The sequence below is a fragment of the Schistocerca gregaria genome, chromosome 1, assembly GCF_023897955.1.
Source record: "Schistocerca gregaria isolate iqSchGreg1 chromosome 1, iqSchGreg1.2, whole genome shotgun sequence".
NCBI lineage: Eukaryota > Metazoa > Arthropoda > Insecta > Orthoptera > Acrididae > Schistocerca > Schistocerca gregaria.
The window spans coordinates 742,150,978-742,167,256 of NC_064920.1; the positions used below are offsets into that span (position 1 = coordinate 742,150,978).

General features: G+C 42.8%; 1 protein-coding gene across 2 annotated transcripts in view; it reads left to right on the plus strand.

The window, feature by feature from the left end:
* The window catches only part of LOC126267432 (BTB/POZ domain-containing protein Tiwaz), a 760,252-nt gene that overhangs the window by 583,337 nt on the left and 160,636 nt on the right, over positions 1-16,279 (plus strand). For both annotated transcript variants that reach the window (XM_049972696.1, XM_049972687.1), the window contains exon 2: positions 11,676-11,780. In XM_049972696.1, the coding sequence (XP_049828653.1) occupies positions 11,752-11,780 (29 nt within the window). In that variant the 5' untranslated portion in view covers positions 11,676-11,751. The remainder of the gene's footprint in view (positions 1-11,675; positions 11,781-16,279) is intronic.

Consider the following 16,279-nt stretch of genomic DNA (forward strand, 5'->3'; position numbering starts at 1 on the left):
CTCAGTGCGTGTTCTGCCACGGCCGATTTTTCCACCTGTCCCAACCTGCAATGTCGCTTATGTTCTTTGATCCTGGTGTTGATTGATCTTCCAGTCATTCCGACATAAACTTTCCCGCATGTGCATGGTAAGCGGTATATTCCTGACATTGCAAGTGGGTCCCTTTTATCCTTTGCCGATCTAAGACATTCTTTGATCTTCCTTGTCGGTTTGAAAATTGTCTTTACGCCGTGCTTGTGTAATATACGGCCGATTCTGTCCGTCACTCTGGGAATGTATGGCAGAAAGGCCGTACCCGACATTTCTTTTTCTGGTTTCTTACTTCGCCGGTGGTTTGGCTCTGTTACACTTCTAATATCATTTGTGGAGTACCCATTGCTCCTCAGAACACTTTCCAGGTGTTGCATTTCGCGTTTAAGGTGCTGCGGCTCACATATTCGTGCTGCTCGCGTTACGAGCGTCTGAATCATGCCTCTTTTCTGGCTCGGGTGGTGGTTTGACAGTTTGTGCAGATATCGGTCCGTGTGCGTCGGTTTTCGGTACACGCTATGTCCCAGGTTTTGGCCATCCCTTGTGACCAGCACATCTAGAAATGGTAGTTTTTTGTCCTTTTCCACTTCCATGGTAAATTTTATGTTGGCGTGGAGGTTGTTCAAGTGTCTTAGGAAGTCACCGAGCTGTTCTTCACCATGGCTCCACACGACGAAAGTATCATCGACGTACCTGTACCACACCTTAGGTTTACAAGTCGCCGAGTCCAGTGCCTGTGCTTCGAAATGTTCCATGAAGAAGTTGGCCACCACTGGACTCAGAGGACTACCCATGGCAACGCCTTCCAGCTGTTCGTAGAAATTGCCATTCCACGTGAAATAGCTCGTGGTGAGACAGGCATGGAAGAGCTTCATGATGTCTTGCGGGAAAATGGAACCGATGTGCTCCAGAGCGTCACTGAGTGGCACTTTCGTAAACAAAGAAACAATATCAAAGCTGACCAGGATGTCGTTTGGTGCAAGTTTTAGTTTCTTCAGCTTCTCGATGAAATGTCCTGAGTCCTTTACGTACGTGTCGGTCTTCCCCACGTGCGGCTGGAGCAGAGAGGCCAAGTGTTTTGCCAGTTTATATGTCGGTGAGCCAGGAGCGCTAACAATCGGTCTTAATGGAACGTTGTTCTTATGGATCTTAGGTAATCCATACAGGCGAGGTGGTAGGGCTTCTGTGTTGCGCAGGTATCTCTGTATGTCCTCCGGAACAGAAGATGCCTTGATTAACCGATTCGTATTCCGTGTGATACGCTGCGTCGGATCTGCGCTTAGTTTTCGGTACGTCGTCGGATCTAATAGGTCTCGGATCTTTTATTCATAATCTTCGGTCTTCATTACGACGGTCGCATTCCCCTTATCGGCAGGCAGTACCAATATACTCTTGTCAGCGTTAAGATTCTTAATAGCTTGTACTTCTTCTTTCTTCAGATTGCATGCTGGTGGTTTAGCTCGGCGCAGTATCCTGGCTGTTTCAGTGCGTATTTCCTCTGCCCTTTCACAAGGAAGGGTCCGAATGGCCGCTTCGGTGTTAGCAATGATGTCCTCCACAGGTATAGTTCTTGGGATGACAGCGAAATTCCCTCCTTTTTGAAGAACGGATACTTCCTCTTCGGTCAATTGTCGTTCAGTGAGGTTGACCACAGTGCGTGACATGTCGGGAATCGCCTTGTCAGTCTTCTTCCGGAATCCTTCAAACTTTTTCTTCTGTCGCTCTGTGCAGCGCTCGAGTTCATTCTGCATGCTCCTGTAAGTGATGCTGTCGATCTTGTCCCAGTCGTCTCGGACGTTGGCGCGCAAGGTACATATAGTCTGCGGCCGCGAGCCCGGCTCCAGTTCACCTCCGGTAATGGAGGGTGAAGCTTTGACAATGCCAGCCACTCGTGCTGGCGAAACGTCAGCGAAATCATCACACGAACGTCGGCCGAAGAACCCGAGACAGAAGCAAATAAGCAGTTTGTCAACAAGTGGCCACGAAAGTCTTAACAATTTTGCACTATGATATAGCCAGACTTCCATAAAACATAACTACAGCTGTCTTTTAGAAGCTGAAATCATAGCTTCTTTCAACATCGTGCACAAATATACGGCACCAGCGTACTTCTAGGAGATACTCCACGCAAATACATTACTTAGGTAAAGTTGTATAGCAATAAATAACAAACATAGTCGAGTAAATGATCAAAGAGACGGTCGCCAAACTTAGTGTTGTTTTACACCGTGGCACGAAAATTTCCTCACTCCTATGATATGACTCTGTTGTTCCCGATATTTAAAGAATACATAAGCAAGAGTATGATCGATTGATCAATTGAAATTCACGCATGATAGAAGTTGTTTCTGGCAGAGGATAATATATCCTGCCGACTACGCCATATGATTGCTTAATGTTCTTTACGCTATAGATTTTACACACATTTACTCAAACAGAATTCAGTTTATGAGCGCAGCTTTAACTTGTAGTTTTCTTTTTTGAGATTAAAATCGAAGTTTACTATCACACGTCAACAGTCAGAAATACCTTTCATTCGCAAGGAGGTAATAATTCTTATGAGAGCCTGGTTTCATGATTTGTATGGAGAATCCGTGCGCTCCACCCTCCGAAAGGTAACTGGTGTGTGTTACAGAAACTTACCTTCTTAAAGAGAAGATCCCCCTTGATTTCAACTGTAGTTTTTGGCTTTACAAGACTGAAGTATGGCAGCTGTGTGTTTGAAACTATTAAACAGTTTTTGTTTTTTTGTTGTGAATTTACATGAGCTTTCCTAATGTCTTTCTCCCTGTCCAGAAGCAAAAAAAAAAGGGGGGGCGGAAAGGATCACACAAATGTTGTTTAGCCACTTTCTTCACTACGTAGATGTGAGCACCCAGTATTTTTTATTGTGCAGTCCACCTCCTCTTCTCAAGAGCTGTTTAAAAATGTAACACAGGGCACCATTCACAAAACATAAAGTTGTTAGGAACGCAATATGAAACTGACTTTGACTTTTCTGTAGCAGGACGCAGGCACGTACCTGGATTATTGTATCTCGTCCACTTGCTGGAGTTAACAGTAAACAAATAGAAACAACGAAAATTGACACAGTAATATTTTTTCCTGGTATAATGCTATTTGGGGTTGTAAAGACAAATGGGACATTACGTTTATTCCTTTTTTAATGAACGTTGTACTTCTCTTCTTTGTTATCTAAAAGCTCGAATAGTTTAAGAGTCTCATTGCAAAGCTGCCATCCGTAGACCTCGTTGTTAATGTGCATGGGGAAGCAAGGAACTGAACGACAATAGCTCCATGATGAAATCCTACCAATTTTTTGCTAATGAATTCCGACAGACGGTGTAAATTCTAATAAATCGTCATGGTAAGTGTAACAAAGACGATATCATTAATTCGAGCCTGCGATAGTGATAAGTTCCCCACTCTCAAATGACAGAGGTGGGACACCTTTCAGTTGCGTTTCACTAACGACTTGACGTGCCTCCACTGGACAGCTCGGGACGGTTGAGATATGGCGATCTTGCCAGCCACGTTACAAGATCACCCTTGCCAAACCGTCGCGTAGAGAAGGTGTTGGTGTTATTCGGACGATGCACTCCAATACTGAAGTGAGCAGGCGTCTCGTCACGTTACGCCTCTCGCGAACAACGAGAGCACCGTTTTCAACAATGCAAGCAGTACACCCCGAAGAAACGCCAGTCCATTCAAGTCGCGTACCAGAAGATTATGTACTATGAGGTCCTCCTGCACAACGACGGCCGAAACCTTGATTGAGAGTTGCACTTAATGACAACCCATCAAAATGGTATGTGGCTCTTCATCGATTACTGATTATCACACAAGGAGTGAAGGAAGACTCATTTATTGAAAGGAAACACACTGGAGTTCAACAATAGCACTTTTCTGGATGAAAGACTGACAAAACTCAACTCTAGATAATAAATCGTTTCTGATGACTAGGGTGTATTTTCTGGCCTTTTAGTGCACGCGGAGCTCTACTCTTCGTAACGTGTTCGAGACGAGTAAAGTGATGAATGCCCGTTGTTCGTGACTCTTCTAACGCTTTAAAATTATCTCTCCAAATTCTCGTCTAGGACGGTTCACGATCTAGCACCTTCTAGGCTTCATGAACTTATTTTATTTGGGATGATCACAGAATATGGTTACAATCACAGTCTGATTTGGCAGCACATTCGCCATCTCCATATTTTATGCGACATTTGGCGAACGAAGCGTTCACAATATGCGTTGACACACCCGGCTTTGTTTGCTCCTTCTCGCGCTGTGTCAAATGACTTCAGATTTGGACGTGTGTGCATCTTTTCCGAGTCTGATGATCAACGTCTTGCTGACGCTCAGAAGTCTACCATTCGTTTGACGAATCATATCATTGATCTATCTTCTCTTGTTATGGCAATCGGAGGTATTTGTGTTTGGCGTGAAATATACGGCAGTTTCTTATTTGTTCTTCCACCTTGTTCTCTGCGGTGTTACAGACGGACCGTTCTCGAATTCATATTATTGTTTATGTTATCCATTATCATCTCATAATATTTGACATTCTGTGCCTCTTTGATTCTTTGAGTCGATCATCCCCATCCCCACTTACTTTCTTCCATTTTCAGTATAATTAAGTCAAGTTTATATATCTAGCATTCATTATCAGGACTTCCTTATCAATTCTAAGTCTACGACTACGTGATCACTCTGATATTCATAATAAAGTGCCTGGCAGAGGGTTCAATGAACCAACTTCAACTTGTCTCTCTACCGTTCCGCTCTCTAACTGTGCGCGGGAAAAAAGGGTACTTAAATTTTTCTGTGCGAGCCCTGATTTCTCTTATTTTATCGTCATGATCATTTCTCCCTATGGAGGTGGGTGCCAACAGAATGTTTTCGCAATCGGAGGAGAAAACTGGTGATTGAAATTTCATGAGAAGATCCCTCTGCAAAGAAAAACGCCTTTGTTTTAATGATTGCCAATCAAATTCACGTATCATGTCTGTAGCACTACCTCCCCGTCTTCGTGATAATACAAAACGAGCTGCCCTTCTTTGTACTTTTTCGATGTCATCCATCAATCCAAGCTGATGCGGATCCCACACCGCACAGCAATACTCCAGAATAGGTCGGACAAGCGTGGTGTAAACAGTCTCTTTAGTAGAGCTGTTGCACCTTCTAAGTGGTCTGCCAGTGAATCGCAGTCTTTGGTTGGCTCTGCCCACAAGATCGTCTATATGATCGTTCCAATGTAGGGTATTTGTAATTGTTATCCCTAAGTACTCAGTTGAATTTACAGCCTTCAGTTTTGTGTGACTTATCGCGTAATCGAAATTTAGCAGATTTCTTTTAGTACTCATGAGAATATCATCATATTAACACCTTTCCCACCATACAGATATCTTATCTAAACCATTTTTCAATTCGATTTGGTCATCTGATGACTTTACAAGACGGTAAATGACAGCATCATCTGCAAACAATCAAGACGGCTACTCAGATTGTCTCCTATGTCGTTAATATAGATTAGGAACAATAGAGGGCCTATAACACTTCCTTGGGAAACGTTGGATATTACTTCTGTTTTGATCGATGGCTTTTTACTTTCGATGACGAACTGTGAGCTTTCTGACAGGAAATCAGGAATCCAGTCGCACAACTGAGGCGATGATCCATAGGCCCGCTGTTTATTTAGAAGACGCTTGTGAGAGACAATGCCGAAAGCCTTCTGGAAATCTAAAAATATGGAATCAGTTTGATATCCCCTGACGATAGCACTCATTACTTCATGAGTATAAAGACCTAGATGTGTTTCTCAAGAACGATATTTTCTCAATCCGTGCTGTGTGTCAATAAATCGTTTTTTTTTTTCGAGATACTTCATAATGTTCGAAAACAGTATATGTTCCAAAACCCTATTGCAAATCGACGTTATGGATATGGGCCTGTAATTCAACGGATTACTCTTACTTCCCTTTTTGGGGTCTTGGTGTGACTTGAGCAATTTTCCAGTCTTTAGGTGCGTACCTTTCAGCGCTTCATAAGCAACCCTCTCGAGAAAAATAATGAAAAGTGTTAGGTCCTTGTTAGAAACTGGAGTCTAAGATTGTCTTCAAAGTTCTGTGTTCCTCCGTGTGCATGTTATGACTCCTAATCTCGTTGGCAATGACACTGGAGGCGTTAATAGAATGCCGAATGCGGTATTTCTCGGTTCTTGAGGAGAACTTTGTCAGGTAAGATTTATCATCGTGCGATGTATGCAGGCAATGTAGTGCTTTCCCATATTGGTTTTTACAAGTGCTTGACACTTCAGCCTTCTGTGGACCATGTTTACGTATATTAAACATCAGGAGGTTGTGGATCCCTACAGATACAAAATTTTATCACCGTGTTTGTCACAGTGAAATTCAATGTTTAACATTAATAAATGGAATGCTAGTGCGTGTAAATGACTGCAAAGAAGTATGGATACAAATAGCAGTTCCGATTCTCGTAATCGTATTAGCACTAACGTTAGAAGATGTTATACTACTTCTTAGATTCTTGCGCAAAACTACGAGTATGTTAACTGTCTTTTCTCGTCGTGTTTCTTGTATAGAAAAAAGTGAACTAATTAGTTTTAATAGTAGTGTTAAACATATCCACAGACTGTGACCTTTCGTCAGAATCGTTGTAGTGAGAGGCAGCTATCAGCCTTCTGTGCAACGGGTGAGTGTCGATAGCAACGAAGTGGCACCTAAGTCTACGGCCTTCTTGCGTTACGCAGGAAGCATTTCTAACAGGATTGGGCGTATTTTCCGGAAATATGAGGTGAAATGAGTTTTTCGACCACACTCTATTATCAAGGCCCTGTTGGCGTCCGTAAAAAATGATCTTGGTTTGCGTAAGGCTGGGATCTACCGTATTCCTGCAGTTGTAGCATGTCATATATTGGTCAGACAATTAGGACTGTGGAAGACCGGTGTATTGAACATAAGCGTCAAACACGCTTACAACAGCCGAGCAAATCCGCTATTGCAGAACATTGCCTTGACACCGGTCATCCTATGGAATACAACAGCACGGAGATTGTGGGCTGCACGTCCAGCTATTGGGGTAGTGTTATTAAGAAAGTTGTTGAAATCAGACTATCAAGCAACCTTATTAAGAGAGATGGTGGATTTTCTTTAAATGCTGCTTAGAATCCGGCTCTGTCTCTCATCAAAAAACAGAGGGACAGAATTAGTGCTTCCTCACCTGTTGATTAATAGTAAGTTTCGATATTTCTGATGTTGGTTATCTTTGTGTTGACACTTGTTCTGTGTGTGGTGTCTTCCTTGTTTCTCCTCTGTGAACCGAGGTATTAAATTTGCTTGCACATTTCTTCTTTCATGCATTTGTGCCTTGAGAATCGCAGGGTGTGCTCCTGTCTAAATATCGGCGGTGTTCGACGACGTCACCCGGCAGCAAACCCGTAAGTTATGTGAACATATCCACAGACTCATATTAATTATTTTGCTGAGTGATTTAGTTTCCACGAACCGTAAGTATAAATCTAATAACACCTAAGCTTTTATGTTAAGAAAAATAAGCCAAATTTTGAATGTTGCATTACTGGAGCGTGACCTTCTCAGATATATTATAATTATGGAAATACGGTTCTGCCTTGGGCGAACACAATGTTTCGGTTAAGTTTCACCATCGTCGGTGTTCTCACTTATTTTCTGTCTGTTAACACGTAAAGAAATTTTCCATCAAATTATATACAGTTCTTAAATAATTTTATTAACATTTATAAAATTGCTAACAGGAAAGTAATACTTTAGTATCACATACTGATGTTTAAGTGGCTATCTGGCATTTGCCGTACAGTCGATGTTTTGTTTCAGAATGTTATATGCAATTAATGAGTATTTTTCTGTTACGTATAGTTAGCAAAATATCAGGCCTAAAATGAAACTTTAGTTTTTTCTGATTTTCTAATGTTAGAGTAGAGTGCTGTCATTATGTAATATACCGCTGTCAATACTGATCTCTTGTTTTCTTCTGATAAAATAATAGCTTTTGAAAAATGTTGTGGATATATGTTTGTTACGCATGAGCTCATAAAATGATGAATAAGAGAGACAGAGAGAGAGAGAGAGAGACAGAGAGAGAGAGAGAGAGATAGAGAGTGGCGAGGAGGGGGGGGGGGGGAAGGAGCGTGTCTGTAAACTGAATCTACTTACTTTATGAAAATCCGGCTTTTTTGCGCCTCTACAGGGTGTGTGAAGTGTGTGTCACTATGAATCAGTTGTTATGGAATCTTTTTTTATGTGTTGCGGGCGGTTCGTTCGTCCGCAGGTCTGTTTGGACGGCGATTCTCTTTTTCCACTTAGCTGACGCGAGCGCGCACGCACTGGAACTACGAACACTCGAGCCGGCCGCTGTGAACGAGCGGTTCTAGGCGCTTCAGTCCGGAACCGCGCTGCTGCTACGGTCTCAGGTTCGAATCCTGCCTCGGGCATGGAAGTGTGTGATGTCCTTAGGTTCAAGGGGACTGATGACCTCAGATGTTAATTCCCATAGTGCTTAGAACCACTTGAACGAAAACTCGGCGCCATTCTGCGCACATCGACGTTGCTGTGCGCCGACGCTTGTGCTCGGTGTGAGGCTGTACGGCTCGGCGTGACCGGCGTGGACGCGACTTCATGTGCCTTGATCTTCCGATAGTTCCTTTGGAGCTCAGAACCATGTTCCGTTGCACAATGCAGTGTATTCGTTCATTATTTCTTTCCCTTCTTTTATGGCCATTTGTATATGGAATTTGTTTCTGTGTCAAATTTCTTTGGATAGCTGTGTTTATGTCTGTTAGTCTGTGGTTAGTGTCCATAATCTACTTTGCAAACGTGGAATGACTGCTGTACATTTAAGTACCCTTCTGTGTTCAGTTTATCTGAAGCTGAAATTTCTACCTGTCAGCCCGATATTGGTTGAACTCAGTTTTATTTGTATATAATTATTTTTTCTGCGGCTATTTTCAATCCTTTCGGAAATAAAACAAAAATTTTTTCGTTCAAGACAGAACCGTATTTCGTCAATAATACATTAGGAATCAAAAACGAACAAATTGTGATGCTCAAACAAAAGATGAATAATAATAATCTTTTATTTTTTTATATTTTACAACCAATCAAGTAAGCATTTGGCAATGCAGTATACGGTTTCTACCAGGCAGTGGTTATCTTCAGACTAAAGCCACGAGCTGCAAGTAGTTTCCGTCGCCTTGTCATCAATACGTACATAGATATGTATTGTTGTTATAGGTAACGTACAGCAACGTAATCAATGGGACGGAAACTGCTTACATCCTTTGTCTTTAATCTGTAGATTACCATTGGCCGGTCGAAACCGGTTATTGAATTGTAAAAATCTGTGACTTACACGCGAAGGCAGTAAGGCAGTATATCCTTCTTTTTTTTTACCATCAGTATTCTGTCTGGTTTGATGCGGCCCAGTACGAATTCCTCTCCTGTTCATAATGGTTCAAATGGCTCTAAGCACTATGGGACTAAAAAACTGAGGTTATCAGTTCCCTAAACTTAGAACTACTTAAACCTAACTACCCTAAGGACATCACACACATCCATGCCCGAGGCAGGATTCGAACCTGTGACCGTAGCAGCAGAGCGGTTCCGGACTAAAGCTCCTAGAACCGCTTTGCCACAGCGTCCGGCTCCTCTCCTGTCCCAACCTCTTCATCTCAGAGTAGCGTTTGCAACCTACGTCCTCAATTTGTTGCTGAATGTGTTCCAATTTCTGTCTTCTTCTACAGTTTTTGTCCTCTACAGCTCCCTGTAGTACCGGGGAAGTCATTCCTTGATGTCTTAAAGAATGTCCTATCCTCGTGTCCCTTCTACTTGTTTTCCACATATTCCTTTCCTCTCAGATTCTGCGCAAAACCTCTTCATTCGTTATCTTATCAGTCCACCTAATTTTCAACATTCGTCTATAGCTCCACATGTCTCGATTCTCTTGTGTCCCGTTTTTCCGACAATCAATGTTTCACTACCATACAATGACGTGCTCCAAACGTATATTGTCAAAAATTTCTTCTTCAAATTAAGGCCTATGTTTGATACTGTTAGACTTCTGCCCGTGTTAGTCTGCTTCTGATGTCCTCTTTGCTCCACCCGTGAATGCTTGTTTTGCTGTCTGGGTAGTAGAATTCCTTAACTTCATCTGTTTCGTGGCCATCAGTATTGATATACGAGTTGATATCGAGAAATGGAAGCGCACATCAGAAATAAAGGTACACTATGTGATCAAAAGTATCCGGACACCTGGCAGAAAAATACAAATAAGCTCGTGACGCCCTCCATCGGTAATGCTGGAATTCAGTGTGGTGTTGGCCCACGCTTAGCCTTGATGATAGCTTCCACTCTCGCAGGCATATGGTTTAATCAGGTGCTGGAAGGTTTCTTGGGGAATGGCAGCCCATCCTTCACGGAGTGTTGTACTGAGGAGAGGTAACGATGTCAGTCGGTGAGGTCTCGCACGAAGTCGACGTTCATCCCAAAGGTATCTGTAGGATTCAGGTCAGGACTCTGTGCAGGCCAGTCCATAACAGGGATGTTACTGCCGTGTAGCCACTCCGTCACAGGCCGTTCATTATGAACAGGTGCTCGATCGTGTTGAAAGATGCAGTCACCATCCCCGATTTGCTCTCCAACAGTGGGAAGCAAGATGGTACTCAAACATCAGTGTAGGCCTGTGCTGTGATAGTGCCACGCAAAACAACAAGTGGTGCAAGCCCTCTCGATGAAAAACACAATCACACCATAACAGCACCGCCTCCGAAGTTTACTGTTGGCACTACACACCCCGGCAGATTACGTTCACCAGGCATTCGCCATACTCATCGGATCGTCACATTGTCTACTCTGATTCGTCACTCCACTGTTCAATCGTGTAATATTTCGCACCTTACACCAAGCGAGGCGTCATTTGGCATTTACCGGCGAGATGTGTGGCTTATGAGCAGCCTCTCGGCCATAAAATCCAAATTTTCTCACCTCCCGCCTAACTGTCTTAGTGCTTGCAGTGAATACTGACGCAGTTTGGAATTCCTGTGTGATAGTCTGGACAGATTAGTGACTATTACACACTATGGGCCTCTTCAACTGTTGGCGGTCTCTTATCAGTCAACAGAGTAGGTAAACCTGTTCGCCTTTGTGTTGTACGTGACCCTTCACGTTTCCACTCCACTATCACATCGGAAACCGTGGACCTAGGGATGTTTAGGAGTGTGGAAATCTGGCGAACAGACGTATGACTCAAGTAACACGCCGTTAGAAGTCCGTAAGTTCCGCAGAGCGCCCCATTCTACTCTCTCACGATGCACGATGTTTAATGACTACTGAGGTCGCTGATATGGAGTACCTGGCAGCAGGTAGCAGCACAATGCACCTAATACGAAAAATGTATGTTTTTCGGGGTCCGGATACTTTTGATCACGTGGTGTACAATTACAACGCAGCATCTCCATAGCACTAGGTTTCCAAATAAGAATTTCCCAACTTACAGCTCTTGTGACGTAAAGATATTTTAAGCCAAGAGATTTTAGAATTTGTTGCTATCAATGCTAACATCTAATACAGACCTTGTTGTTGTTTATGTTGCAGGAAGAATGTGAAGTGCGAGATTCGAGGCGAGGCGGACGGCAAGGAGCCCAAGGACCTGACCGCGAGCACCAGAGCCATGTTCCCCAGCTCGCAGATCAAGATGAGGTGAGCCGTTGGGCGTTCCCACTCTCTCTCTCTCTCACACACACTCACTCTCAGCATACGGCACAACTGCACTGACTGGACTAAGGCGGTGCAACATTCAGTGAACTGCCGCAGAGTGACCTTTGCCACATCCAACAGCCTGCGTGTGTTGAATCAACCGAATGCTTGCCCAGTCTGGTTGCGGTTCAATGACGCGACGCTTCTGAGATCTAACGGAACGTTAAAGGGGCGCAGGCGAACGGATAGGCTTACTTACATACTTAGAATTAGTTCCTTGAATAAAAAGTACCACATCGGGCAACAGGTCTGCTCTAGTAGAATCGATCAGCCGCCAGGTATTCTGCTTCTTTCCAGTTTATGTCCAAGCACTGAAGTTCCTTTTGCAAAAATTCGTTCCCAGCTGTTACGAGGTCTTCCTCTACTTCTGTAACTCAGGTTGTCCAGACCACTTCTTCTCAGCACTTCATCATTTCAAACGATAACTGATCAAGATTCGCCTCAAGCTTGTGCGCTGATTTCGCTGACCTTTTTCAGGTCTCACATACATATGTGGCCATCACCAGGATGACAGAGGGGCACAGCCGAAGCTTTGTGCACATACTTCTAGAGTTAAATTGCAATATGGGTCGCATTTCATGGAAGATAGAATACTTCCCAGTTCTGCTGCTGTTATCCGCATCTGCGGCCTCACTACTACAGCTGAGGCTGCCGAGATACAAAGTCGGTCAGCATGTTTAAATGCATCCTGCTGTAATGTAATTTGAGTAGATACATTTCCACTTCTTATGTACATCGTGTTTCCCTGATCATCATTTATTTTTACCCTCACGGAACTGTCTATTCCATCCAGCTTGGTAGTCATTAGCTGCACACTTTGTGACGTTTCTGCCAGAAAAACGATGTTATCAGCAAAATCCAAGTCAGCAAGCCTAGACTACTCAGTCCAACGTTTTCCCATGTTGGAGTAGTCCATAGTTTTTCTCATTGTGAAACCTATGACTAACATGAAAATGGATGGTAACAAAATGCACACTTCATTAATGGTGTGAGGTGGATATTCGGCATTTATCAGTCTACGTCTCAGTTATGCAACTACTACATTTAAGTGCCATCTGTAGAGGCCAACTTATACATTATCGTAGGTATCTTACTCTGGAGCAGGAAGATGCACAGTTCATCACTGGCACAGATGGTGAACCGTAGACGTGCAGAACGAACTGGTAATTCCGTCTGATTTGTAGCGACAGAATTTGCGTTGGGAACGTCTAACCAAAAGCGAAGTCCAAAATATAGTGGAGGTTGTCGTAAGGCGTGATGAACTCACTGGGGCAACCCCTGTCCTTATTCGGTTCAGTGTGCTCCATGTCTTCCAGATTGTGCTGAATCCGCTGGCCACTTCCTGTGCAGGTGGGTAATTAGCTGGTGGTTCTTCTATTATCCTTTACGGGATTTTAGCCACCCGGATTGACACTCACTCCCAAAAAGGGGATACCGATCGTCAATAGTTTGTCTGAGCCTCTCTGTGAATTCATGTTATATTCTCCGAGAGTTGGGATTCACCAGCCCTGGGACGAAGAGATATTACGGAGCCAGCAGGATTTATTAAGCAGGTCTGTAGCATACTACCTAGCTCAGTAAACTGAGAAAAGTGATTTTCAACCAGAAAACCATACGAATAAGTGTCTCTAAAATGAGGAAGTCTGAATCAGGAACTTCAATTATGCTCAGCCTGCAGCCTTTCACGCAGAGCAGATTCCTGGATAACAGGCAACACACATTACATACGAACACCACGGAGTGCCTACAACCTGCCGTCTCTAAGGGGCATACCCAGTCTAAGGATGCCTGCGGCGCCGGGAAACGTCAGCGGAGATTTTGTCTGCAACAAGGGCGTTCCTCACGACGTGATCTATAACCCCCCAAACGTTTCTCGCATCCTTGCATATACCCTTGCATGTAAGTTTTCACATACGCATAATCTTTCGCATAATTCACTATGTCATTGGAACTGGTCGATTATCGGAGCCCTTACCACGTCCAGTTTCTTCCGTCCGTTGCGCTACAGTGAGAGATAACTAATCAGATACGATTCAGTGAAAGCTCTCTTTTCATAGACCTACAAGACTCAAGGCTACTACCGAGAAATGATAACAGTGAAAACCTCGCTCGATGTTTAACTTCAGCGTCTTAACGCTTTCGATTTAAGACAATCTCTTATAAGAAAACCACTGAATAATATTCCATATATTATAATGGTTTTGTCTGAAGTAGCCAAATGGAATTTGTAAATTAATTTTTTGGCGCATTAACAGGCATGATTCATATCTTGAACATTCCATACAAAAAATATTACAAGTTGTGACACTCAAACAATGAGCCTTCCAGCAAAACTGGTAGGTGAAAGGTCTCTATTAAAGAATATACTTCTTAAAGTTTAACTGGAAATCAATGTTTAATGATTTTCGACGGTCCTGCATCGCGTACGAAGACTTATTTCGTTTCCTTCTCATTAGATTTTCTCTGCGTTTGATGACATTCAACGTCCCTTTCTATCTTATGTTAATTTTTTCACTTGTTTGTACTTACTGCAACCAAAATTCACAATAATTCATTTCTAATAATCGAATCTTAGTCTTTCCCTCTTTTGGTAACTCTTCGTGTAATTATTTCACCATCTGTTCTTTTTAAGACCACTTCATTTAGCGATACGTCCAGACTTTCACAGAATCGCATTTCAGTGTCTCCATTTTTTCTTGAATTCTTCAATGACCTGCGTTTCACTGCCATAAAATGCTCTTCTTGTAACACTATTGAAAAGAATGTAAAAATGTCGTAATAGAAAATAGACCATTTGGGAATGGAACTTTGCGTCCATAATGTAGTAGTGACAACTGATTATTAGAACGTTAGTACAGGCACGTTACTTCGTACAATCATGTATGAACCGAATAGTCCGTAATATTGTTAACGCCGATTTCGGGAGCAGGCAAGTTTATTAGAATTGCGAGTATCTCGGAGCACGTGTAAGAAAACAAATAATATTAGTAAAAGTCAATGATTTTCGACTGACGATAGCAAAACGATATTGACTTTAGCACAAGCGCTTCATGAGTCACATTTATTAAAACTAAAAGATAAATGTATTAGTAAAGTGCTGTAAATGATAGGATTGCATAATAACGGTAATACGTGTTGAGAGCATACAATGAAACAACGCACTCGGTTAATCACTTTTGCGCTATATAAAGGCACGTCTGTTGTTAACTTGAGGATGTAGCTTGAAGAGCGTCATTGTAGAAACGTTAAGAGTTTTATGTACTACAGCCTACATTATGTTGCGAATGTGATCCACCGATTGTCACAAGCTACAAATACCAAATTATTGACTCAGAGCAGAGTGCATTATTTAAGATTTTGTAGGGACAGACTTTCATAGAATGGTAGTTACTAATTGTAGCATTATAGACTTATAATGGAAACATTATTTCATACAAAATCAACGAACACACAAATGCCATGTATGTTTCGCACAGGCTAAACGACCACAGAGGCAACCAAATAAGAAAGACAGTACAGAACTCTAAACGTTACTCATATGTTATTCCATGATGTGCACGCTGTCAAGAATGAATTATATCAGCACACGAGAATACGAATTTCGAGTAATAAAGGAAGTCAGATTTCGATACACGTATCGACTACTCTGCAGTTCATTCAGTTCTTCCATAAGAGTGAGCGGACCTTTCAGGAAAAATTGCCTGATTTCATGGTCGCTTCCTGGGGATCCAGCGTTCCATTAATCACTGGACTGAATGTCAAGCTTGCCCTCATTCAAAACATGTCAATCGTTGCAGCGAGTGACTACAATGAACCGTCCCTTCGTCCTTGTTGTATCTGAAATCGCCTCCCTGTTTTGTGGAGAGAACGTTAGTCTTCTGACAGGTTCAGTTCGTTGCGGCCCGCCACGAATTCCTCTCGTGTATCAACCTCTTTATCTCTGAGTAGCACTTGCACCCTGCAGTTTCATTTGTTGTATGTATTTCATTATTTGTGTTCCACTACAGGTTTTACCCCCTACAGCTCCCTCTAGTAATGTGAGGTCCTGCCCAGTCGTCTCGTATAGGGTGCCTAGAGGATGCTGCGTTCTCGGAATGCTACACAACAATTCAAGTAAATAATAGTAGTAGTTTTATTTCAATAAAGCAGATTGACAATACTTAACTTTGAAATAACAATGGTATCGCAAACGATGGGAGACATGCAAACACTAATGTTCTTCGCTATGGACAATGTCCAAACAAACAGTGGATATGGAACGCTAATAACTGTTCTCGTAGCACTCTCTGCTAGGCCGCGCTAATACTCAGCGAATACCGTCCACTAATGTCACGCGGAGGCTGGCAGGAGCTGCGCTTATATTCGCTTCGGCTAGGTGCCGCTCCTATCGTGGTGACGTCCTGGTCAGCACGCTGTTGGTTGATGTCGCCTCGCCGCCTTCT